Genomic DNA, 26,796 nt, shown 5'->3' on the forward strand with positions numbered 1-26,796 from the left:
ACTCCTGACCCATAGCTCCTCTCTCCACTGAAACCACGCAGGATTTTAAGGGAGGAGAAAAGGTGCAAGCGACACAAGGAACCTAAGAGCGAGCTGGTGCTTTGGGGGCCTTCTGGGACCCCGGAGCCGCCTCAGCCCCCTCCGTCATCAGAGCGGCCAGGACGCTCAGATGCCTGCTTCAGTCTCTCCTCCACGGCCTCCAGCAGGAACCAACATCCACCAATGCCGAGGAGAGCAGACACCAGCCTCCATTGCCTGGACGCCTGGACCCTGCCCACCGTCTCCCCTGGGGGCTGGTCCGCCATCCCTGATCACGCCACCCCTACTTGGCACCGAGGAAGCAAGAGAAGGCAACTTCCCAACATGAGAATTCCAAGAGACAAAAGTCTCTGTTGCCAAGAGATTGTTCTCGCTTTCAGTTTAAGCAGAAACGGGAGACTTTATTGTCAGGGGGAAGCTCGCGGAACCCTGGGGCAGGCATGTGCTGGGCCTTTAAATAAGTGACTGACCCGGGCCCCAGTAAGGTCCTGGCACAGGGGCGGCTTCTCTCCTGGCTCTCCTGGGCTCACCTCTCGACTCTTTACATTGGCTTTCTCTTGCTCCAAAGAAAAAGCTCTCCCCGATCCTTAACGCAAATTTCCGCCCCGCAACACCACTTCTGCACGTCCTTCAGGCTGGCCGAGAGCAGAAATTTCTGGGCAAAGCTTTCTTATCAGGCGTTCTTCTGGACTCGCTCTGTATTTCCCTGCTCAGAGTACAGGCTTCATCTAAACCGAAGCCACCTGGAGAAGGCTATGGTCCCAGCCCCCGTCGCAAGCCTGGACACAGGGAGGGAGGAAGGCCTCCCCTTGCTTCCACTGTCCCAGATGGCCGCTGGCAACAACATACCTGTCTCACCCATCTCGGGGGAAACCCGGCCCCTCACACACAACCCGCTCAGGGCTCTCAAGGGCCACCACAGGCTAAGGATCAAAGTGGCAGAAGCTGGGCTCACAGGAAGCTGTCATCTCCTTTCTTTTCCCTTTGGTTGGCAGGGGTGGGGGCAGACAAGACAGGAACAACTCTGGAAAATGGGCACCCGGCCACAGCTGCAGAGCTCTTGTGTGCTGCACTTATGATTATACCAAGTAACATTTCAGAAAAGAAGGTGCTATGAGGCCATTGAAAGCCCTCCCGTGCTATGGCTCCTGGCCAAGAGCAGAGTAGTCGTTCTTAACGTCCTTCCCCAAAAAGTCCCTCCTGATTCTGGGACAGGCCCAAACCCCTCACTCTTCTGAACTCTGCAGCCATTCATTCGACCTGGACGGGCGTGACGTCCTAGGCCAGGCGGCTTAGCAACCGGTCTCCCCCAGCCACCCGCCCCCTGCCCATCAGGTAGGCAAAGAGGAGGCAGGCCTGTGAGAGGGAGCGGAGGGCTTGGGAGGCGTGCCTGGAGGACTGCCATGGCCAATTCAGGCCGGTCATCAATCAGCTGCTTTACGGGGAGCGCCCGTCTCCAGGGGCCCCACAACAACCTCTTTGTAGCAATGACTCCCAAGGAACCAATGTTAAATAGCGTGGCAGCAACAAAACGTGGGGTTGGAAAAGGTCCTTAAATTTTCCCTCTAGGGGACAGCTTTCTGGGTGCTAATTGTGGGAAAATATCAGTTGGGTACATCCTACCTCCCCTCCCCCGGCCAGTATTCCAAGGACTGACCCTTAACCATTCAAAGGCCGCCTGGGGAACCTTCCCAAAGCACCACAGGGTACCAGCCCCTCAGCTGGCCTGAGGAGGGACGCAAGGCAGCCACGTGGGAATTCCACAGGGTCCACTATTCCAGAGGCACAGGAAGTTGGTCACCAAACACAGTGTCTCTTCTACAGGAAAAATACTTGTTCAGCTGCAGGTTCCTTGGGCGGTAGGTTCCTGGGGCCTCCAGCAGCCTGCGTGCGGCCACCACCCCCAAGACAGGACGGGTGGGGGGGGAGGGGTGGGGATTCCTGCACTTCACAAGGCCCTAGCCTGGCTTAGCCGGGGGTGTTCAGTCACATCTCAGGGAGAAAGGCAATGCTGGGGCAAAAATCACCAACAGGAAGGTGTTCTCCCTTCTTTCCATCTTTGGCTTGGTTACTCATTCTATTAAACTAATCTTTCTACACAAACACAAAAAGTGATAAAGTTGATAGCTGGTTTCAATTTGCCAACTGGTCTACTCTTTGCTTTTTCACTCTTACAGCACTGCGTGGGTACACACGCGCACACCCCCGGGTGGGGCGTGTCCAGGGTGCCCCTGGAGCCCCGTGGAGCTATGGACTCCTGCTCAACCCCAAACCTGCCATCCCCAGGAACAGCCCCTCCCCTGCAGCAGAATTCAGCTCCATGATCCCTCCAGGCAGAGTGTCAACCCCTATGAACCATGGACCCAACTCTAAGTGCAAGAAGACTCTTTTGCCTTAAGAGAATCCTATAAACCGAAAATATAAATGAGCCACCCGGGCCGGGAAGCCATATACTTTTGCACAAAGTTCTCCGGGAAAGACCTTGGAATCTGTGGTTGTACGGATCCCTCCCTGTCACGACTGCCCATGACCGGGACTCCTACGACCTGACAATGAAACAATGGGAACCTGTGCCTCCTGGTGGCCACACCTTGTTAGGTTTTAGAATGTAATTCTTCCATCCTCTGACCTGAATAAGCTGGGCTGTGAGCCTGCTGAGCTCCGGGCCAAGATGCCCCCCAAGATGAAGGCCAACAACCCAGGTTCTTTTGGATCCAAAAACATTTAACCCCACATCCTCCCCGAGCACAAGGATGCTGAGTTATGCCCCACACCAAAGGGCCTGTGGAGCCAAACACCAGTGTTCTTCAAAGGGGGATGAACCCAGGACCTCAAACGATGCTGAAGAAGAGCATCAAGGAAGAAGAGTTGGGATGATGGAGGATGGCTGTCAAATTCCCCAAAGACGCTTGCTGGGCTATCTCCCCTCAACTGTCCAGCAAAGTACATTTCATCCAATAAAGGTAGCCTCAGGGGGAGACAAAGTCCTGGGGGCGGGGGCGGTCCACAACCGAGAAGACCTAGACAGACACCCTCCCACCAGTCATGCCTCAGATACCAGGAACTCAGTACAAAATGAACCAAGCATCCATGATAGTTATTTTGGAAGGCAGCCATGAAAAAACATTTGATGAAGTATTTAATATGACAGAGCTAAGGAGAGTGGTGGAAGGTTCACATTATTCAACTGCCAGTTGTCCAAGACAACGGTTATAAACCCACCACAGGTTCTCTCTGTGCCCTTAAGGAGGCCGGAAGGCAGCCGTTAGGAGGATACAAGTAAAAAGCAACAAGAAACCACTGTTCTGTTCTTCTCTCACGGCGCTGTTCTGGAATGCACAGGAGGGTCCCTGTCTTGACTTGTATGAATCTGTCCCCCAGACCTGCAGGGGGATAGTCTCAGTTGGTCAAAGTCACGAACTCAGCCAGGAGACCTCGTACCAGACATGTGGCTGAGTCAGCCGGGAGGCACGGAACCCATAGCCCAGAGACTGGGACAGGCCTGGACGCAGGCGCGCATGGCCCTCAGACGCGGTGGGCCAAGGGCTTCCCCTCCGGTTCACTAGGAAGGTGAAAACAAAGCATCTCACCTAGCAGCTCCGAGGAGAAAAGACCAGGTAAGCCACTTCAGCTGTCTAGTTCAAGTCTGCGTAAGACGCCAAGAAAAACAAAACAGATGCACAGCTTCTGAAGAAGCCAAGTGAGAACACGGGAAGGGCAGGACAAATGCTGAGCTGGTCTAAGACATAAACTCTGAGGCGAGGCCCCTCCTCCCGACTGTCGGCGCTCCTCTAACCTCACCAGGCTCCCCCCTGAGTCTAAAGCCTCAGCGACTAGGGCGCCAGGGCATGAAGTGGCGGCGGCAGGCCAGGGGATGGCCCTGGAGAACAATGATCAGGACCTGCCCTATTTTGGTTCCTTAATCATTTGGGTCCAAGACCCATAAGGATGTGGCAGATACAACAGGGGCCTTGTTCTCAGGGACTGCAGAACCTGGAATGTGGTTCCCCCTGTAGAGAATATAAGAGTCCAGCCACTCAGAAACTATGACTGGAGCAGAGGAAGGAAACAGAAACAATACAGCTCCATGACGTGGGCTAAGCTGCCGTTTGAGCAGGGAGGACTTGCTCAGCAGAGAAGTACCAGATCCCGGTCGAGAGAGAATGGAGTTTTATTTAGAGCCAACAACGCTTCATCGGTCGCTCCTGGAGCCAGCCCCACAAAGCCCGCTCAAAGGTCCAGTGTCCAACCGCAGCCCCAGCCGTGCAGCCCCCAGCCGCTGGATTCTGGCCCATCTAAACGTGGCAGCTTTGCCCCAGCTCTGGGAGCATCGGGCACAGAGAAAGTACTCTGAACAGAGGGCAGAGGCCTCTCCCCACTGCCGGGGGAAGAATGCAACAGCCTGTACAGTGGTCCGATACATGACTGACCTAATCCTGCTTCTTGAAAGTAGGTGGCAGCTGGGGAGGCGGATTAGTAAAACAATGCTCTCCGAATCTTCGATTCTCCCAGACCTGGGACTGGCCAAGCAGTTATTAAGATGTGGTGACAGCTCACTGAGAGGACTCCTCACTGTGGTCTGAGGCCCTGGGTGACATCGTGCCGGCCACGTCGGCCCCCTGCTGCCAGCACAGAGCAGCACCAGGGCCACGGGAGAACCGGCTACCCGCAACTCCTCCTCCCCACTCTTGCTGAAAAGTAAGCCTCACTGAGACCTCAGTCCTCAGCTCAAGGAAGTCGTCTTCTGTCCCACCCCATCGAGCCAATAAGGACGTTTGCCCTGTTTTGGGCCCTCACTGTCTTAGTTACCATGATGTTCCCAGCACCTGCAGGTTCATGCCCTGCCCACAACAGGTGCTCGAATACTGCTCGACCCTGATGAGGCGCGCGCGCGCACACACACACACACACACACACTCCTTTGTAACAGGCCAGCGGTCCCTTCCTCCGCCCAGTTCCAGACTGCCTTCAGCTGCAGTGCTCCCCAGCACCAGACTCCAGACCGGTTTAGAGCCACAGTTAGCTTCCATGTTCGACTCAAGTGTCAGATGGGGAGGCAGCAGAGGGGAACTAAGAAAGGGGCTAGACTTGGCAAAGAAAGGCTGATGAGAGACAGGCAGAAGGAGGAAGGCCACAGGAACAATACTGAATTAAAACAAAAAACAAAAGACCCCTTTAAATCTAGCTTGACACTCCTAATCCTAAAATGAAAAAACAGAATTATCATACAGTTAACCCCTTTCCTTATTCCACAAATAATTTATTGTGGGTTTATTACATACTGGGCAGCAGACCAAACACTGGGGACAGAATATGAACGCAACTCAATCTCGGGGAATAAAAACCACTTCCAAGCTCCAGAAAAAAAAAAAAAAAAGACTGTGGTTTGACGGCCAATGATGGGGCATATGGAGACTATCAGTAATCCCAAGGCTCGGCAGAAGTCACCGAACCCCACGTTGCACAGGCTCGGCCCTCCCTGACACAGATGCCCAGCGTCTGCACCATTTTCCCACACACGCAGGGGAGCCTTGGAGAAAGCCCATCACCGGCACATTTCCTTCTGCTGTATCCTGTTGGCCAGGATTGGGTCACTGCCATGGCAACACTGCCTGCCTGGGGATGGAAACACTCAACTTGTCAGAAAAATGGGCGGAAGTTGGTGGGGTCACTCTGGACCCAATGGACTCACCTTCACTGACAGGAAGGCTCAGTTCCCCAAGCAGAGGTTTCTACAGGAAAGGGTTAAACATGCATCCGCTAAGACAAATTAAGCCAGCTCTAGAACTGGCCTTGTAGGGCACCTGGGTGGCTCAGTACTTAAGTGTCTGCCTTTGGATCCCAGGGTCCTGGGATCATCAGGCTCCCTGCTTGGCGGGAAGCCTGCTTGTCCCTCTCCCACTCCCTCTGCTTGTATTCCCTCTCTCACTGTGTCTGTGTCCAAAAAAAAAAAAAAAAAAAAAAAAAAAAATCTTAAAAACAAACAAACAAGGGGCACCTGGGTGGCTCAGTGGGTTAAGCCTCTGCCTTCAACTCAGGTCCTGGGATGGAGCCCCCGAGCCCTGCATCCGGCTCTCTGCTCAGCAGGGAGCCTGCTTCCCCACCCCCCTCTCTGCCTACTTGTGATCTGTCTGTCAAATAAATAAATAAAATCTTTAAAACAAACAAACAAACCTGGCCTTGTAGACTGAAGAAAAGAGGAAAACAGTTTCTTTTCCCTATCTGAAAATTTTAGCCCAAAAAGCCAACATCGCTCAGTGTGGTGCTGACGCTCTGTCACGTGGAATCATCCCGACTTCAGTGTAAATGCAAAGCTCTGGCCAAGAGCCATTTCCCAAGGGGAGACTTTGGTATCTGATTTGATTACATCTGATTCAAGACATCTGAAGACTCTGAGTTTCTAGAAAGTTGCAGAAGATGTTCAGAAAGGGACCTTCCATTCCTCCCTCTTATACCTAGGGGTGTCTGTGTTTGGGTCAAAAGGTCACTTCACAGCAAGAATCTGAATTAGCCCTTCAGTGGTGCATCAGGTTGTACTTTTTTCTTAAAGGTCTTCCATAAAAACAGTGTCTCTACGTTTCAAATTGTTATTTGGGGACAAGGTGGAAGGGCTTGGAGCCAGACAAGGACAAAGAAAATAGCTTTGTGAGGCTGAGGACAGAAAAGTTAAGTCTTTCTGACATATAACTTGACATGCTCACTAAATTACACTAGCATCATCCCATCTGAGAGGTCAGCCACCGAACACGTGTTAAGATTAACATATAGGACAAAAGTAACAGATACCAGAAAGCCAGGAGATTGGAAAGGCAAATTGGTCACCATCTGCAAAGCGGCAGGAAGAGGAATTAACGATCTACGGGGCCAAAAGCAAAAGCCCGGGCTTTTAAAGCACCATTTAGAAAAAAACAAACTCCAAAGTTAGGAATGCAAATGAGCAAAATCCTCTTGAACCAGAAATTGCACAGCAGCATTTCAAGGGACAAGGATTAGAATTACAGAACGAGGGTGGAAGTGCCAGATCCCTCCCAAAGGACAGGCAGCTCGTTTTCTGAATCACAGAATTTCAAAAAGATAAACCCTGACTAGGGAAGGAGGCACCCAGCCACACCTTGGTTAGTAATCTGTGGCATCTGGGCCCAAAGGGAAGAAGTATGTTGGGGCTTGCAGGGCTGAAGGCTGGCCGACTGGGCATGCAGGGGCTCCTTCTGGCTGCAGAACCACAAAGGAACGGGGTGGGGCTTCTGGGAGTCTGAGCCTCAGTTGACTTGGGGCAAGTACAGTCTGTTGGCAGTTCAGTGGAGCCAAGAAGGGAGGTCAGAGGGAGAATAATGGTCCTTCTCCTCTGCAGGAGATCACCACTTCCAGCGATGACATTTCTATCAGAAGTGCTCAGCTTAAGATGTAATCAGACCTTCTCTGGAAGGTGGCTAGACAAAGGACCTAGCTTGGAATTCTTTCAATCTGGACAACAAAAGAGCTATTTCCCTCTATAAAAGTGCTACAGCCTGCACTGCAGCCCCCCCCCCACCTCCCACACAATTCTCTGTCCTGTCTGCTGCTCGGATCAGGTCACCATTTAGAAGCACAGACCCCAGTGTGGGGTGGGGGTGGGGGTTCTCCCCAGCATGGAAATTCCACGACTCCCACTTCTGCAAGGGCAACCCCAGCTTTGTTAAAGACGAGTGGCCATTTGGCCATCCTGGTGAGAGAGCAGGGAAGCACGAAATGTTAAGTAAGGAGGCTTGGGCATTCTCAACAGTTCAAAGGCCACATTACAACTTCCAGCAAGAAGTTCAGAGTGGATGACTCCCAATCCAGCAATGGTAAAGGGCCATTTCCGTCTCTGGTCTCAGATGAGTCATGCTGCAATCTTTTTTCTAATCAGCACTCAAAGGGTCACGAGGTACGGGAGGCACAACATGGGGGAAGGTAGGATAACAAAACCAAGATGGAGGGACCAAGTACATATGCTCCCTCCCAGGCCCTGAACCACCGAACCACTCCAAGCTAACACATATCATCTGAATCTCCCTTACCACGAGGCAGACATTATCATTCCCATCTTACAGATAACTAAACCAAGGCAAAGTCCAATGAAGCGGCTTCTCGTCTAGGCAGTGGCAATGCTGGGACTCAAGCCCAAGTCTGTCCGACCCAAAGCCTAGGAGTACTGCTTTCCAATTTTTGATCTCCTCCCTCTAGACTACAAGGCGGCAGATAATAATGGTTTCTCCGAAGCCTTTGGTTCAACAACTGGGGAAGCCAACATCAAAGACCAAGGAGAAAAAATATCCTTCCAGGAATGACTCCATAGTAAGTCACAGAGCAAAGGAGGCGTTAAGGGGGGAAGACAGCCAAAAGTATTACCTTTTAACTGTAAGGAGTAGGGAAATAGCTCAAGGGTCCACAGTGCTCCAGTGAGTAATGTCTGAGCCGACCTGAATGGAATGGCTGGTACTGAAGATTTAATCATGTAACCAGGGAGGGCTGCTACCCTGTCCATAGCCTAGAGACTTCCTGGGTGCTTTTGGAAGGAATGCTACCAAATCCTGACCACTGTTCAGCCCTCCTCCCTTCCTGGGTGAACAATCATGGGGACTGTGAGAACTCAAGTTTCAAAGAATGAGTTATTTCTTCTAACCCACGTAAAGAGCACGGCATGTGTTCTGCCCACCAGAGCCTAATCGTGGTGTTTTGTTCAGTAACAATTATAAACAAATTAATTTTTTTTTTTTTGCTATTGGAGGGTACTCACTCTGGTTTGTATTCTAGCTAGCTCACATGAGAAGAGCTTCAGGAACTGATGTGAAAAAGTACGCTAGTGACTGGTCTTTCCCTTAGAATAAAAGCCAGATCTCAACCTTTCCTGTATCGTTCCTCTTTGAAGATTTTTAGAAAAGGACCAAAAAAGTTTCTTCTTAGAGCAAAGTTTCATTGAGCTATAACTCACGTTCCACACAATTCTAAGTGTTTAGCTTCTAATTCCCCACCGCTGTTACAATTACTCAGACTGGAGCGACACTGAAAACGTTTTTTATTCAGATGGAAACAAAACTGAGTGCAAAATATGTATGCTCTTATGCGAGCAAACAGAAAGGACAGAAGAATGAAATGGATGCACTGTTAAGATTGTGGAATTAGGGGGGCGCCTGGGTGGCTCAGTGGGTTAAAGCCTCTGCCTTCGGCTCAGGTCATGATCCCAGGGTCTTGGGATCGAGCCCCGCATCGGGCTCTCTGCTCAGCAGGGAGCCTGCTTCCCCTCCTCTCTCTCTGCCTGCCTCTGTCTACTTGTGAGCTCTCTCTCTGTCAAATAAATAAATAAAATCTTTAAAAAAAAAAAAAAAGATTGTGGAATTAGGTGATTTTTTTTTCTTTTACAAAATATTCAATTCCTGCTATTATAGCAATTTGACAATAAAATTAAAATAAAACAAAATCCTGATAGGAAAACCACCAGAAAAACAGTATCATATAACCCTTTCAGGTATCAAAGACCTCTAAGAAAAAGTCCAAGTTTATGCTCGAACAGCTAACCTTTGCTGTACCATCCTGAAGAGTAATTTTCAGTAGAATATTCCACAAGCATGGGTTCTTCTGAAGCTCACCAAGCAAAGGGGGTGACCCGCCTGTGAAGGCTGGAAAAGGACTCGGATTCCTATACCACACCGTACAACCTGCCCCCCCTTTTTTTTTTAAGATTTTATTTATTCATTTGACAGAGAGAGAGAGAGAGAGAGATCACAAGTAGGCAGAGAGGCAGGCAGTGAGGTGGAGCAGGCTCCCCGCTGAGCAGAGCCCAACGTGGGGCTCGATCTCAGGACCCCAAGACCATGACCTGAGCCAAAGGCAGAGGCGTAGCCCACTGAGCCACCCAGGCGTTGCCCCCCACTTTTTAAAAAAAGATTTATTTGAGAGAGAGAGGGGAGAAAGAATCTCAAGTAGACTTGGAGCTGAGCGTGGGGCTCCATCTCACCACCCTGAGATTATGACCTGAGCTGAAGCCAGGAGTCACGTGCTTAACCAACCACACCACCCAGATGCCTCACAACCTGTCTCTCTTAAGTATTAAGTAGCCTTCGTGGTAAACAGAACCCTATGCAGCTTGTTTATGAAAAGCCTTAGCATCTTCCTGTCTGACTTCAGAGTCCTGGAGAAAGAGCACATTCAAAGCCTGAAAAGGAAAACATTGGCTCTGCGGCAATCCTGCAGAAGCTGGTGCATGTTCTGGAGCACCTTTCGTTGGACGGCCAATAAAGAGAATCAAGGAGGGGCGTCTGGGTGGCTCAGGGGGTTGAGCCTCGGCCTTTGGCTCAGGTCATGATCCCAGGGTCCTGGGATCGAGTCCCGCATCGGGCTCTCTGCTTGGCAGGGAGCCTGCTTCCTCCTCTCTCTCTGTCTGCCTCTCTGCCAACTTGTGATCTGTCTGCCAAATAAATAAATAATCTTTAAAAAAAAAAAAAAAAAAAAGAGAATCAAGGATTTCAACTGGAAATGCAGCCCACCTGCAATGGCTGGGAGGCTCCTGGAAGTTCTTCCTAAAATCAGTAGCCAGTAACAAATTCCTTGGAAATAAGCTCCATGGGCAGTTTCCAGTCTCCAGATGTTTGATTCTGAAATTTGGAAAGATCAGTAATAAGGCCTTCACGGGAGATGCCTGGGTGGCTCAGCTGGTTAAGCCTCTGGCTTCAGCTCCGGCCATGAACCCAGGGTCCTGGATCGGCCTCCTTGCTTGGGCAGGGAACCTGCTTCTCCCTTTGCCTGCTGCTCCTTCTCCTTGTGTTCGTTCTTTCTCTTTTTGACAAATAAATAAAATCTTAAAAAAAAAAAAATGCTGGGGGGTGCCTAAGTGGCTCAGTGGGTTAAGCCTCTGCCTTCAGCTCAGGTCATGATCTCAGGGTCCTGCGATTGAGCCCCGAACTGGGCTCTCTGATCAGCAGGAAGCCTGCTTCCCCCTCCCTCTCTGCCTGCTTGTGCTCTCTCTCTCTCTGTCAAACAAATAAATAAAATCTTAAAGGAAAAATGCTGGGGTGGGGGAGAGGCTGGAGAGGAGAAGCAGCAGGGGATTACTGAATCAGCTATATCCAGTGGGAATCCTTCCTCTAGACTTCAAGCCAATTAATAACATTTGGTGACCAAGACACTTGACCTCCTTAAGGGAATTCAAGTGTGTGAGGTACAGTCACCTAAGGTGAGACCCGTGAGTGGCTGAGCCCAGCCTCCAGGGAGGATGAGAACCTTACAAGTCCCGGTGCTCTGGAACTGCAGAGACAATCTACCAACACAGTTCACAGACTGCCATCAAAGCACCCAGGACGCTGCAGCAAACTCACAAAGAATACACATGGCATTTAAAAATTTCAAGGGAGGGGAGCCTGGGTGGCTCAGCTGGCTCTTGATTTTGGCTCAGGTCATGATCTCAGGGTCGTGAGATCGAGCCCGGTGTCAGGCGACTTCACACTAGGTGTGGACTGGGATTGGGATTCTCTCTCTCCCTCTGCCCCCAACCCTCGCTCACACTCTCCCTCTCAAAAAGATAAATCAAAATTTCAAGGGGAGGGGCGCCTGGGTGGCTCAGTGGGTTAAGGCCTCTGCCTTCGGCTCAGGTCACGATCCCAGAGTCCTGGGATTGAGCCCCGCATCGGGCTCTCTGCTCAGCGGGGAGCCTGCTTCCTCCTCTCTCTCTGCCTGCCTCTCTGACTACTTGTAATCTCTATCAAAAATAAATAAATAAAAATCTTTAAATTAAAAAAAAAAATTTCAAGGGGATCACAGCATGAATCAGTATCCATCAGACACCACACAAATTCATGGATTATCCTTTCAAGCGACTACCAAACTGTGAGGCTAGGAATACTGTTTCGAGTTAACTGCTGGGTATTTCTTTTGGCCTGTGAGTTCTGTGATAAATTCCTGAGACAGCAAGGGTGCCATGAACTGAGAAGAATGTGGCAACTTGTGACCTGCAGGATGGGGGCCTCTGGCCAGACCCAGTTTTGTTAAAAAGCGCCCGCACGCATCACACCACCTGGTGAAGTGGGCATCACAGACGAGATGAGGGCCGCTGAAGCCAGGTGCCTGTGGTCCCACAGCTACAGAGAGCCGAGACGCGCTCAACCTGGGTCTTCTGACTCCAAGTCCACTAACTCCAAGTTGGCTCCAAGGGTATGAACTCACATTTCTGCACTATTTTCGGGGTCAGAAAATCTTTTTTTAAAAAGATTTTATTTATTTGATAGAGAAAGAGAGAGTGGTTTCATAAGCAGGGGGAGCAGCGGCAAGAGGGAGAAGCAGGCTCCCCACCGAGCAGAGCCCAATGCGGGGCTCGATCCCAGAACCCCAGGATCAGGACCTGAGCTGAAGGCAGACACTCAAACAAAACTGAGCCACCTAGGCGCCCCTTAGGGTCAAAGAATCTTAGAAATGTTTTATTTTGGGGCATTTGGGTGGCTCCATTGGTTATGCGTCTGTCTGCCTTCAGCTCAGGTCCTGAACCCAGGGTCCTGGGATTGAGCCCTGTGTAGGGATCCCTGATCATCCGGGACTCTGCTTCTCCCTCTCCCTCTGCCTTCCCCCTCCATTCATGTTCTCTCTCTCAAACAAATAAAATCAAATCTTTAAAAAAATGTTTTATTTTAATCAGAGTTATACACACCTTTAAAAAAAATGCCGGAACCGAATTTTCTCCCACCCAATGCCACCTTCTTGACCCAGAGACACTATTTTGTTTTGACAGATGTTTGCTCTTCGGGCCAAGAGGATTCTTTCCCCAGGTCAAAGCCGGGACTGCAACACGGCAGGGAGCCGGCAATCCCACCCCGCATAGCATAGCGAAGCCGGCCCTCCCAGCTAGCTGGCAGCGGGCCGCTCCGGCATTCCCGTGCCAGGTCATCAATGCCCGTGTTTGTTTTCAAAGGAAGGGTGTGTCAGAGACAGTAAGCCAGTGGAAATACCTTCATCCACAGGAACTGTGGGAGTGGGGAAAAAAAATAAGCAAGGGAAAACGTTCCAGGGTAGCCGAGGTAGACCACGGACAAAAGAGAGTGGGAAAAGGAAGCCCATATGCCAAGGGCAAACAGATGGAGGAAACACTTAAGCCATCTGGCACCCTCGTGCCTACAGTAAAGAGCTGAAGGGAGGCCTGCCACTTCTGGTCCAACTTTTTCTAGGAGAGCAGTGCCACCTTCTGTTGAGTGATCAGATCAGAGTCAGGCTGCTTACTGAGGAGGTAAGATCAGAAAACTGGAAGTTGGAGAGAAAGACACAATGGAACAGAAGTGCAGAAGCATTCTCCTTCCCGTGGAGTGTTTGGCCACCTCCTTTGCTCTAGCGTTAGGGCAAACTCAGCAACCCAGAGCTCGATCCCGCCTCCCAGGCTGATGGATTAGAACCAAAGTCTCCCTCCAGAGGTGGGTCTGGGGTTATCATTTCTTACTCAACTTTCCAAATATGGGACTTTGCGCTCAGAGGCAACCCCCAACATCAGTGATAAAAATTAGGGCAATTCCCAGTCTTTGTACTCTACACTTGTACTTTCTCAAGTCAGCAGATAGCAAGTGGAGTGAGAGAACACTCAACTTCGCTTATCCATAATGTCCACGCCCTTCCCCAGGAGACCACTTGGGGGGGCGGCGGTCAGTCCAACCCCAATTCACACACTTCTTTAGGACATTCTTTTTTTTTTTTTTTTAAAGATTTTATTTATTTATTTGACACAGAGAGAGATCACAAGTAGGCAGAGAGGCAGGCAGAGAAAGAGGGGGAAGTGGGCTCTCTGCTCAGTGGGGCTCGATCCCAAGACCCTGAGATCATGACCTGAGCCGAAGGCAGAGGCTTAACCCACTGAGCCACCGAGGCGCCCCTCTTTAGCACATTCTTGACAAAGGCTTTCTTTCTCTCTCTCTTTTTTTTTTGACAAAGGCTTTCTTAAAACTTGTCTGAAAAAGGTCCAGAAACAGGGAGCTCACTACCTTGAGAAGCAAACGTGTCTCCGTAACTCTGTGCGTTGCTTTAAGGTCTTCACATGGCTTTCCCCTCCCTGCTCCTCCCCTAGGGGCCCTTCAAACAGCAGACAATGCAGGCTCTTCCCCCATCACCTCTCTCAGCTCCTTAACCTCTCAGGTAACGTGGTTTCTAGCTAGATCCCTCTAGCCCCCTCACCTTTATGACTGCTCTCCTCTGAATGCACTCCAGTCTCAAAATGTGGAATTTGCAATTCCCAAACAGGCCCAACGACAGGGTGACCAGCCTGGGAAGCAAGCACAGGAGGTCCTGGTGGTTGCAACCAATGCCACTGAGCACACACATCCCCGACACTATCAAGCTAATTATCTGCTCCTACTCACTCGGTTAATCCGCATAAGACAAATGAGGCAGATTTTATGATGATGTTTGTTTTCCAGGTGACAAAGCCTGAGGTTAAGGGATTTGCCCAAAGACAGCTGGAATTCAAACTCCATCTACTCCAGAGACTTAAGTGCCCCCGCCGCCCCGGGGTTGTCTGGTCTTACTCTGGATACCCTCCCCCTTCCCTGCAGCTCAAGGTCCCATACGCTGACAGCTGACTGGATGCTACAGACCCAGTGTAAACAGCCGTGTAACAACGATTCAGTATTACCGACCCAAAATCCTTGTTTCTGAAGAACAGTGGTTCTCCAAGTTGATCTGTGGACCCCTGGGGGTCTGCACAGTCAAAACTATTTCCCCAATACTAAGACATCACTTGTCTTTTTCACTGTGCTGACGTTGGCAGGAGCGATGGTGGGTAAAGCTGGACCCTTTAGAACAAATCGAGGCAGCTACACTTAGTTTTAGCAGTAGGCATACTCTCAATTAAAAAAAAAAAACCCATTTCACTGAGAATATCCTTGCTGAAGTAGTCAAAATGATTAATCTTACTGAGTCTTGACCCTTGAGTACAATTTTTTTTTTTGCACTTTCTTTGATGCCATGAGAGGGCGCGTCAACACCTCTGCACACTGAGGTCCGATGGTTACTTCAAGGAGAAGCACTTAGGTGAGGGAGTTACTAGCTTATCTAGTTGGTTTCTCCATGGAACACCATTTTTACTTGAAAGAATGACTGACAGACAAACTACCATTAGTCAGATTTGGGTAACTGCCAGACATTTTCTAAAAAAATGAAGCCCAGCGGCGCCTGGTGGCTCAGTGGGTTAAAGCCTCTGCCTTCGGCTCAGGTCATGATCCCAGGGTCCTGGGATTGAGCCCCACGTCGGGCTCTCTGCTTGGCAGGGAGCCTGCTTCCTCCTCTCTCTCTGCCTGCCTCTATGCCTCCTTGTGATCTCTGTCAAATAAATAAATAAAATCTTTAAAAAAAAATAAAAATAAATTAGAAAATGGAGCCTGTCACATCAAGGAAAACTCCAACAGAACTCACTGAACTCACTGATAATAATAACATTCAAGATCTTGAGTAAAAATTAGCATCCTGGAAAATGCGTATTCTCCGCAGTGAAATATTTAATGGCTTGTCTAATGAGATTAGTAATGTCATTAACAAATACAATTTTTTGGATATCAGAAAACAAAATACAGCACTGCACATCTACATAACTCGGTGAACCAACATTTCCCAAATCCCAGAGCCTGAGGATGGAATATCATGGGTGGGTAAAATAGCTCTTCAGAGTGTTAGGCAGACCGGGGACTTAAATAAAGCGAGTACAAAAAGTTCACTGAGGGGGCTCCTGGGTGACTCAGTCTGTTGGGCATTTGCCTTTGGCTCAGGTCATGATCCCGGAGTCCTGGGATCGAGCCCTGGATTGGGTTCCCTGCTCCGCGGAAGGCCCGCCTGTCCCTCTCCCCGCCACTCTCCCTGCTTGTGTGCTCTCCCTCTGTCAAATAAATAAATAAATAAATAAAATCTTAAAAAAAAAAAAGTTCAGGGGTGCTTCAGTGGCTCGGTTGGTTGGGCGTCTGCCTTTGGATCAGGTCGTGATCCCAGGGTTCCTGGGACTGAGCCCCACATCAGGCTCCCTGCTCAGGGGGAAGCCTGGTTCTCCCCCCTCTGCCCCACATCCTGCTTGTGCTCTCTCTCAAGCTCTCTCTCTAAAATAAATAAATACAATCTAAAAGAAAAGTTTAAAAAAAAGGTCACTGAGAATGTATCACATTCCATGGTGCGAGTAACTTTTAGGAAACCACTGCTTGTTGAATTTTGATCAAATATCAAAGAAGAGATCCACAATCACCTAAAGGGCTATTAAAATATTTTTCCTCTTCCCAATGACCGGTATGTGAAACCAGATTTTCTTTAACTACTTCAACCAAAAGAACACACTGCAACAGAGCAATGCCGGAAGGGTGAGGAGAACCTAGCTGTGCACCAAGATGGCCGTTTGACGTTAAGGAGACCTGTGAAATGGGAAAAAGTGCATTTTTGCATCAACTTTTTTCAGGTTCAGAAATAGTTATTTTTCATTAAAATGTGATTTACGTTAATATGTAATAGATTTGTTATTTTAAAATGACAACTATTTAAAACTTTTTTTCAGGTTTTTTTTCCCCCAAAGATTTTATTTACTTATTTGACAGAGAGAGATCACAAGCAGGCAGAGAGGCAGGCAGACAGAGAGAGAGAGAGACGCAGGCTCCCTGCTGAACAGAGAGCCTGATGTGGGGCTCGATCCCAGGACCCTGGGACCATCACCTGAGCCAAAGGCAGAGGATTTAACCCCCTGAGCCACCGAGGCTCCCCCAAAATTTTTTCAGTTTTAACTTCTAAAATAGTAAATACCAATAGATAAAACCAAAATGAAGTAAAGCTCTTCGGGATCCTCGGTGTTTAATTGTGCAAAGACACCAAAATGTTCTGAGAACTGCTGTAGTAAGAAACGAAAAGCAGATTTTAAAAAGCTAAAGCAGCGGATGCCTGGCTGGCTCAGCTACTGAGCGTCTGATTTCAGCTCTAGTTGTGATCTTGGGGTTGTGGAATTGAGCCCTGCTCCATGCTCCTCTCCCTCTGCCCCTCCCCTTGCTCGTGCTCTCAGTCTCTCCTTCAGACAAATAAATAAATCTTTACAAAAATAATAATAAGGGGCGCCTGGGTGCTCAGTCGGTTAAGTAACTGCCTTTGGCTCAGGTCATGATCCTAGGGTCCTGGGAGCAGAGAGCCTGCTTCTCCCTCTCCCTCTGCCTGCCACTCTGCCTACTTGTGCTATCTGTCAAATAAATAAATAAAATCTTGAATAATAATAATAATAATAATAATAATAAAAAGCCAAAGCAGGAAGGAGTGCCATCTGGTGGAAAAGACAGTTCTGGTAGAAATGATATCAAGCCATTTGCTAACAAAATAAATGATGCCTCTAATTCATCCTGGTAACATATCCTATTTTAAGAAACTTCATATACTTAAGGTAGAAATATTCAAAACTGAAGGCTTGGAATTCAAAAATATTGTTAAAAGTTGGGGTGCCAATTTGGGGGGAAAAAGTTGGGGTGCCTGGGAGGTACAGTTGGTTAAGTGTCCCACTCTTGGTTTTGGCTCAGGTCATGATCTTAAGGTCATGAGTCCAAGCCCTACAGTCAAGTCTGCTTAAGACTCTCCCTCTCGGGGCACCTGGGTGGCTCAGTGGGTTAAGCCGCTGCCTTCGGCTCAGGTCATGATCTCGGAGTCCTGGGATTGAGCCCCGCATCAGGCTCTCTGCTCAGCGGGGAGCCTGCTTCCTCCTGTCTCTCTGCCTGCCTCTCTGCCTGCTTGTGATCTCTCTGTCAAATAAATAAATAAAATCTTTAAAAAAAAAAAAAAAAAGACTCTCCCTCTCCCTCCCACCCCCACCAGCACATGTATGCAGACTTTCTAATAAATAAATCTTAAGAAATATATATATATATATATATATATATATATATATAAAGATATATCTATATCTTTATCTATACAATTAAAAATCAATTAAGCATGCCACAGAAGAGTTCTGGAATAGAGGGATGAAGGATTGGGAGGGGTCTGACGTGGAGGCTGCTGCCTGAAGACAGTCTGAGACGAGCTCAGGCAGGAGAGGAAGGCGGCACCAGCACTAAGGCATGGGGAGCACAGAAGACTGTTTCCAGTCCTTGCGGTGCCATGAACACTCGTGATTTTTGGACTTAAGGACATGTACAGCTCTGTCTGACCCCTTCCACACTCATCCTCCAAAAGAACTAAAAGTCACTGTAAGAGTTGCTTCTGCGTTCTGCTCTCCAAGGGCCTCTCAAGAACAGACATTGTTCCAGAACACTTTATGCCACAACCAGACTCGAAGTTCAAAATGACTGAATGAAATATAGTAAGGTGCATCAGTCAAACGCTGAGTATAAGTGACACATCTTGGGGCACCTGGGTGGCTCAGTGGGTTAAAGTCTCTGCCTTTTGGCTCAGGTCATGATCTCAGGGTCCTGGGATCGAGCCCTGCATCGGGTTCTCTGCTCAGCAGGGAGCTTGCTTCCCCTCGCCCCCCCTGCCTGCCTCTCTGCCTACTTGTGATCTCTCTCTGTCAAATAAATAAACAAAATCTTAAAAAAAAAAAAAAAAAAAAAAGACACGTCTTCCCAACCTTCACATGATACCGAGAAAGGCTGACCCAAGACACTTTAACCTATTTCCCAGTTCTGGCCCCCTTACCACCAACCTCATTCCCAGGGGATTTGCTGTTTAGCTTGCTGTATTCCAGAAAGGGTGGCAGCAGAGTACCTGCACCTTTTTCTCTAGCCAGCTTCCCCAGGAGGCCTTCCAGCCTTAAGCAAAGGCCAGCCACTACATACACAAAGGCTCCAGGTCCCACAAACCCTCTTCTTCCTCCACAATGAAGTTCCAGCACTTGGCCAGCTCCTCAGGCTTATCGCATGCCTGGGCTTGAAGGCCCTCACACCCCAAATACTAAGACAGAAGATACTACCACTACTGCCATTTTCCTTCCGCAAGCCCAAGCAGCGGGGTGGCCGCCCGTGACCCACGCCACAGGTGTGCCCTCCGGTTTTATGCTAAGAATACCTGGATGAGTTAACCCTGAGTTCCTTAACTTGGCACAGAAAGGTGTGGCATTTGCAGTACCTAGGGCTCAAGTTTTTTCTTTTTTCTGAGTGCCGGTGCCCAAGCTTTCTTCCTTGGGAAAACGTGTTTTCCGCATCATCCACAGCCTCTCACGGGCTTAGCTGAATGGCTGCACAAAGTTCTATCCAAACACAGAATCGGTTCAAGTTTGGAACAGCTCGTGCCCTGTTTTCGGATACACTATTGTTTTGATTATAATTTGGTACAATTTTCTAAATTCTACTATGTTGCCTTGAAGGCTTTGGTTGGTTTCAAAGTAGCTTTTAATCACCAAAGTAGGCCCATATTCCCCAGGCCTAGAGTGACAGAATCAGACTTTCTCTTTGAAAGAGAAATGTTTGTTCCCTAAAGAATGTGTCCTCAAGGGGCACCTGGGTGGCTCAGAGGGTTAAGCCTCTGCCTTCGGCTCGGGTCGTGATCTCAGGGTCCTGGGATCGAGCCCCGCGTCGGGCTCTCTGCTCAGCGGGGAGCCTGCTTCTCCCTCTCTCTCTCTGCCTGCCTCTCTGCCTACTTGTGATCTATCTCTGTCAAATAAAAAAAAAAAAAAAAAAAAGAATGTGTCCTCAATAGGCACAGCGTACAGTCCAGCAAGCCTACCTGACACAAAGCAGGGGTGGGGAGGGCCGGCGGGGGGGTCTTACCCATCATCAAAATAGGTCAAGGAGCATGACAGGAAATGCTGCTAACGACTCCCAGCTGCTACTGGGAGGGAAGTATCAGAAGAAATGGCGATGTTGTTTCAGAAAGCCCGTTCTGTTTACAAAAGTAGATGGTCATGGGCCTGGGGAAACAAGGATTAGGTACAACTTTTCCAAAAGGCAGGGAGAGGCCTCACTCTGTCTGACCCTCTCATGGCCCTTCCTCACTTCTAGACAACTGAAGAGTACAACAGGCAGCCCTTATGGCCTCTTGATTCCAGAGACATTCCCACATCTAACCCACCTGCAAGTACAGCGACCCCACCAAGCCCACCTGGCTAAGAGCAGAGGCAGGATGCTATGCTCAGCCTGGCCTCTCATCTCTCTAGACAGGAGCTATGGCACTATCTGCAAGGCTGGAAATCCAAGCTGCCTCAGGACTTACTCGTTCCATGGTGACCTCCTTTCTTTAGAAAGCTGGTTTCAACACAGAAAATGTACATGTGGTTGCACAGTGTGTTAGCAAAGTGTGTCAGCGGGACTGAGCTGGCCCAGACATAGGAACTGAGCCACAATGTTACAATGCCTTGTTTGCATCCAGCCACCCCACCACAGCCAACACCAAATACCTTTGGGTCATCAGCCTCAGGTTTTTCAGTCTCTGAATCGTCATCTTCCTACAAGACAAAGAATTTAGAGGATTAAGCTTAAAGGAGCGGGCCTGAGGGTTCTCACATGCATAACTAGGGGCTGGAGCCATCCCACCAAGAACCCCTCCCCTGCCCTATGACCCAGAACTAGAGGAAGAGAAGGGGAAAAGGAGATGTTCTGGGGGTGGGGTGGAGAAAAGAACATCAGTAGCTCAAAGTCGTGACTCCAGCAGTGCCATAGTCTAGAGTGATGAAAATGCCTGAGATTAAAAATCACATATATAAAAATGAAAAAGGTTGCAATGTGTCAGAAAAGAATAAGACCAGGTCCCACAGGGTAAAACAGACACAGTGTTTCTAATGAAATATACTTATTAAAACCAGGAACACGAGAACCTTTTTTTCCTTCTTTGCCTTTCATATACACAAGAACATTAGGCCCAGACCTACCATGACATGGTTCACAGTCAGAGTGCCATGACCCCCACAACCACACCCCAGCCCAGGAACAGTCACAGTTACATGAACAGTAGGAGAGCAGGTGTCAAATGACCAGGGCAAGTGACCCAGGGAAGGGCTACAGACAAACACCTGGCCTTTCCTGGGTCCCAGGTGAGCAGACTCTGCTTCCATCCAAGCACTCACAGAAGTGCCACTGACCTGTTCTATCCAGTCTTGCTCCTGATCCAAACAGCCAGCCTGACACAAATCATCATGTGAACAAGGCATTCTCTAAAGTGTGCACTACAGCCTCACATGGGCTAGCCCACCATTCCACGGAAGACTACTGAAGGTCAAAGATCAGCTACCCTACTACGTAGCTATATCCATGTCTGTTCCCAGAACACCCCAATGCACAAGAGCCTTTAACTTAACACCCAGGGGAAAAAAAATTAAGTTTCACTTGAAATTGCTTTTTTCAATCGAGCTACACTTTAACCCAAACACCAAGTAGTGCCCCAGATGTTGATATAAACATCACCTGTGAGATTCGAACAAATTATACGGATAGCTTCGAGACTTAATTGTCCTGCCAGGTGCCAGTGAGCCCAAAGGGTTAAATGCAATCTCCATGATTTCCTTAAGATGAGATCAATCGTGCCAAATAATCAGAGATGTAGCTCGGCCAAATACAATCACATTTTAGAATGTCTGTATCGGGATTTGATGAGAGGATTTTACTAGAATGATGTAAAGCTTAAATATGATGAAAATTCTAAGCAAAGCAATGCGGAACACCACTTCGGAAACATTATCATGCACACTTACTAAGAGAACAGTTATGGTGTTAAGCCAGTATGGGTGCACTTAAGAAAACAATCTGCAAAACTTTTCTAAACAATTTTAGTCAATTCTTAATTATCAGCATTAACGGTGGAGCTACGGACATGAAAATATCTACCAAAAGAGCATCAAATACAAAATGCTTTTTTGTTTTACTTAAAACGTCTTTTGACACTAATATTTAAATATCAATACACAAGAAAACTTTCAAACAAATAGTAAAGTACATTAAGTATTTTGGTTAAAGGTGTTGCTGAATAACCAGATTCTATAACCAGATTTCACTTTGTATGTTTTTGTGCTAAGCATCAGCTTGAATCCTTGCTTTCTCTCCAAGCTGTTATAAACTCTGGCTCCTAAGACTCAGGCGATAATGTATCCAAAGGCTTTCTGTTTAATTAAGGCACAACTTCTCTTTTCCTTGTTGCCAGGACATACTAAATATCTGGGAAGATTTGTACTCAAGAACGGCAGGCACTTTTATCAAAAGTGCAAGTAAAATATCAAAAAAGAAGTTAAGAAGGATCAAACCACAAATAAAAAACTATTAAATAATTTCCCTTCCTAATCTCACTAAAAAGCTGAAAAATTTGAGTAAGTTCCAACCAAGATTAAAAATAGTACAGAGTCGACTGCAGATATAAATGATACACCAGTTAGGATGAATGCATTGGTGTAAGTGGAATAAACTGTCTAAACCGGGAAAACCCATATGAAACACTCATTGATATCTCGCTGAAATGAAATAGTCCATTATCTCTTCCCCCCAATTTCAAATCAAAAGTTAATACAAAATGGTCCAGATGAAAATAAGTTTTGTTTTCAAAACAGAACTACTGATATCCAACCCAGTTTCCTCAACTGAAACCAAACAAAAGGCAGGGGAACAGAAGGGAATGACGTTAGCCATGGAATGGAACACTGTCAGTACAGTTCGAAGGTTTCTGCCAAATGAAATGGTGCTTTGAGCAACTCTGGATTTGGGAACAGATTTACTTACCGACTGTTTGCTGTTCTCATCCTCTTCTTCTTCATAGCCATCTTCATCACCTCCGAGGCGAGAGAAGTCATCCTCTCCATAGGCTTCTGATACTAATCCACCTTTCTCCTCTGAAACAGAGGAAAAAAGAAAAACGAATGAAGGCACACAAAAATGGAAGACAATATTTTGAGCGGCCAGAACCAGCCCCGAAGATCAGAGGGGTGCCTAAATCTTGTGTAAGTAACTATAGGTCCAGAATCTGCCTTTGGAAAGAACACAATTTAGTGGATAAAATCATTAAAAGAACATGGAAGAAAACCAAATGCCAAATTCTTGCTTTCATGCTTCCTATCCACCTAGTATGCCAGTTGAAGCCTTCTCTTTTCTGAGCTGCTATTGTTGCAGGTTGTTTGAAAACCTCCTTTGATATGGGTATCTCTACCTCGTACCAGAAGCACCAGAACTTATCTTCTCATACAAAACAAGGACTCCGTTGTCCTCATTTTTGTGTGTCCTCCCTATGAACAGGAGCTTTAACTGGGACCCTCAAAGGGGCTACCAATCATACCTCCTTGAGAAACAAAATCATCTTCTACCTTTAAATCAAAACAACATAACAACAAAAAATATAAAATGATACAAATTACTGGGAAACCACCAGAGAACTTCCCAACTGGAAGATACCACAAAAAACTGAGAGAAGCTAACCTCCAAAGGAGGAAAGGAAGGCCCAGATATGACAGGTAACTTGCTGCCTTATTATCCCAAAGCAATCTGTTCTCATTTCCTAACATTGAGTAAGGCAACAAAATCACTGATGGGCTTTAACAGCTCACAAAGTAAGGGAATCACTGAGAAGCATTAGAAAGCTCACAAAACGCCCAGATCCTACCCCAAATCTACGAATTACTCCCTCATCAGCGAGATCAGACATGCATATCTTTAAAGGCTCCAAGATGCGTCTAGGGCACATTCCTAAAGCGAAGTTATAAATTTAACAAGACACAACCTTTTTCAACTTCCACGTACGTTCTACTCATCGCTCTCCCCAATTGCACAGTGAACCCGGAGGGAATAGGTAGCTTTGGATCCTCTCCATCCACCCCTCTGTCCTACGCTGCCCTGCACGGGGCCTTTCAAAAGTTTCGGCAGAATAATCGAATCAACGGAAGGAGATGTCCCGTTTTTATTCCAGAGCGTCTACTCTGTCCCAACCAGAGCCTCGATCGCGCTTCGAGGCTCGCGGACCCGACACTCGGGGCACAATGACCATCTCTTTCCCTCCCGCTCTGCTAGGTGAGCAGCATTCCGAGCAGACACCAGATTCTCCCCTTCCTGTTCCCTCCTCGGGCCTCACCAGGCGCGCCGCCCGCCGTTTCGACCCCAGCCTCGCCGTCGGACTCGGGCTCTGAATCTTCCGCGTAAACTGCCAGAGACGACAGAACATTCTTCTTCCCCGCCATCTTACTCCCACAATCCCAGAGTGCTTCACTTCCACGAGTCAAAATCGCCGACTTCCGTACGGAAAGGCGACTTTTTCCTATCCCAGGAGAACCCGCGCCGGTTCCCCTCCAGGAACCAATCAAAAGGGCAGTTTCTGCGCCTGGCCCCGCCCTTTGGACCCGAGCTGCCGAAACGTCATCACCGCGCGACAGGTATAAAGTTGAGTGGGTTTTCCCTGACACAATTCCCAGCCATTTGGCTCCTCAGAATTTGGGGTGGCTTATGGGGGTCTTCGAGTAGTTCCCGACCGGCGGGCAGCAGCGGCCCGGCAAGAGTCCTTCGCTCCTGGGTGGCCCGCGCCCAGCTCTGATATCTTGGGGTGAAGCGAGGGAGGCTTCGGCTGGGGAAGGGAGAAAGGAGCGGATCTGTGGGGCTTAGAGGAAGAGGGATGAATTCTCCGGGAGGTCCGAAGAAGGGGTCGGGGCTCTGGGGGAAGAATGGCCGTGAGACCAGCGCTTATAAAAGGAGCGGGAGGTGGATCTTAGAAAAACAATTCCCTCTTCTCCAAATTATTCCAAAGATACAGTTTGAGTTTCTTCTCGTAATCTGATTTCTAGCCTGTGCTGTATCATGGATGGGATATTTCAGTGTTTCTGTTCCCGAGCATGAAAATGGAGATGTTAATTGCCCGGCAATGTGTTGCTTGAGGCTGTTCATCTGGAGCTGTTTTAGCTGGAAATAATATATTGCTTGAGAGTAATAAAGCAAATTTTACTTAGAGAAAGATGAGCAGTATTTTAAAAGCGGAACAGAGGGTTTTCGTTGCCATCATATGATCATCACCTTTACCTTAACTTCTGGCCACGGTCTGTCGCTAAGATGAGCACCCGCCCTTGTTTTGACCCTGAACGTCGAGTCCGGAGCACGTTGAAGAAGGTCTTTGGGTTTGACTCTTTTAAGACACCTTTACAGGAGAGTGCGACCTTGGCCGTAGTGAGAGGTAACATTGCCAAACTACCTGCGTTTACATTTGTGCTGGCTGTACTGTAGCATTGCCTGAGGGTGCCAGTTGGCCACCTTCAAAAAGCCCTCCTTTTCAACCCTTCCTACATTCCCACTCTTGGTCCCTAATTGTTGGAAATCTTGTAGACTTGTCACTTAAAACTTTCAGTTTTATTGGCAGAATCACCCAGCTCTTCTGGTTCTTACATTTCATAGCCAGCATTGGCAATTATCTTTGAAAACAACTCTTAGATTTCAATTCATGTTGGTTTGTGTGTGGGCAGTAGTGGGTGTGGCAGGAATAACCTAATCTGGCCACTGACCTTCCAACCCCCCTTTATTTTAAAAAATAAATAAATAAATAAATAAATAAGATATATTTATTTGTTTATTTGACAGAGTTAGAGAGACAACAGGAGAGGGAACATAAGCAGGGGGAGTGGGAGAGGGAGAAGCAGGCCTCATGCAGGGCTTGATCCCAGGACCCTGAGCTGAAGGCAGATGCTTTACTACTGACCCACCCAAATGCCCCTCTAAGCCCTTTTTTGAAGACTGACCTGGGTCCTAAGTAGGGAAGGAGGGGATAATAATACTGTAAACTTGAGATACATTGGCAAATGGGGGTTGTCAAGAGGAAAGCAACAATGTAATATTAATTACATTATAACACTTATAAACAAAAGATCTCTAAGTGATGTTCCTTCCCTGTCTCCACAGCTGGGCCCACTCATCTAGAAATATTCAACTTTTCATGGCTATTTAATTCCATCATGCATATCCCAACAGACTCAGACTTCTCACCCTCATGGTTGTTATTGCCATTACTGGAAATGGTTTGTTCCCATTTCCAAATCTCTCTGGATCTCTACCCTTTTACACAGGAAGGATGGGAAGGAAATTAGCATTATATTGAGAACTTTCTATGTGCCAGACACTCTGCTAGGTGCATTTCCTATACTCTTATTTTTCAACAGCCTTGATGAAGTAAAAGATAAAAGGCAGGAAGTATTTATTTATTTATTTATTTATTTTCTTTTAAAGATTTATTTATTTATTTGCAAGAGAGAGAGTGTGCTCATGCACAAATGTGGGGAGGGACGTAGGGAGAAGGAGAGAATCTCAAGCAGACTCCCCACTGAGAGCAGAGCTTGAAGTGGGGCTGGGCTTGATCTCATGACCTTGAGATCATGACCTGACCTGAAATCTAGAGACACTGAACTGCTTGGGCCACCCAGGTCCCCCCAGGCAGGAACTATTAAGTGTTGTTGTCTTTTTGCAGGTGACAAGGATGTCTTTGTGTGCATGCCCACAGGGGCAGGAAAATCCCTTTGCTATCAGCTCCCTGCTCTGTTGGCCAAAGGCATCACCATCGTAATCTCTCCACTCATTGCTTTGATTCAGGTGAGGCTTAGGGGAGTGAAGATGGTAGCCCAAAAAGTTTAGGGGAAGGTTTGTTTTGTTTTTGTTGTTGTTGTTGTTTTCAGCTGGAAATGTCGCTTCTTGTTTGGTCTTTACCCTTTTTTTTTTTAAAGATTTTATTTATTTATTTGACAGAGATCATAAGTAGGCAGAGAGAGAGAGAGAGAGAGGAGGAAGCAGAGAGAGAGAGAGAGAGAGGAGGAAGCAGAGAGAGAGAGAGAGAGGAGGAAGCAGGCTTCCTGATGAGCAGAGAGCCCAATGTGGGGCTCCATCCCAGGACCCGGGG

At 48.0% G+C, this 26,796-nt stretch overlaps 2 protein-coding genes across 4 annotated transcripts in view; one reads left to right on the forward strand and one right to left on the reverse strand.

The window, feature by feature from the left end:
- SAP30BP (SAP30 binding protein) overlaps positions 1-24,154 on the reverse strand; it is a 37,219-nt gene extending 13,065 nt beyond the window's left edge. For 2 of the 3 annotated variants that reach the window (XM_032870609.1, XM_032870610.1), the window contains exons 1-3: positions 24,004-24,151; positions 22,665-22,774; positions 20,360-20,407 (exon numbers count right to left, since the gene is read on the reverse strand). In XM_032870609.1, coding sequence (XP_032726500.1) covers positions 20,360-20,407; positions 22,665-22,774; positions 24,004-24,109 — 264 coding nt within the window. In that variant the 5' untranslated portion in view covers positions 24,110-24,151. Of the gene's footprint in view, positions 1-20,359; positions 20,408-22,664; positions 22,775-24,003 lie in introns of all 3 variants that reach the window. The other variant, XR_004384170.1, reaches the window with a different exon arrangement.
- A 126-nt stretch (positions 24,155-24,280) lies between these two features.
- The window catches only part of RECQL5 (RecQ like helicase 5), a 34,304-nt gene continuing 31,788 nt past the window's right edge, over positions 24,281-26,796 (forward strand). Inside the window, 3 exon segments of the mRNA XM_032870612.1 lie at positions 24,281-24,468; positions 24,924-25,089; positions 26,371-26,492. Of these exon segments, the coding sequence (XP_032726503.1) occupies positions 24,969-25,089; positions 26,371-26,492 (243 nt within the window). The 5' untranslated portion in view covers positions 24,281-24,468; positions 24,924-24,968.

This window comes from Lontra canadensis, unplaced genomic scaffold (assembly GCF_010015895.1).
Source record: "Lontra canadensis isolate GAN:19392208 unplaced genomic scaffold, GSC_riverotter_1.0 scaffold41, whole genome shotgun sequence".
In the NCBI taxonomy this organism is placed as follows: Eukaryota; Metazoa; Chordata; class Mammalia; order Carnivora; family Mustelidae; genus Lontra; species Lontra canadensis.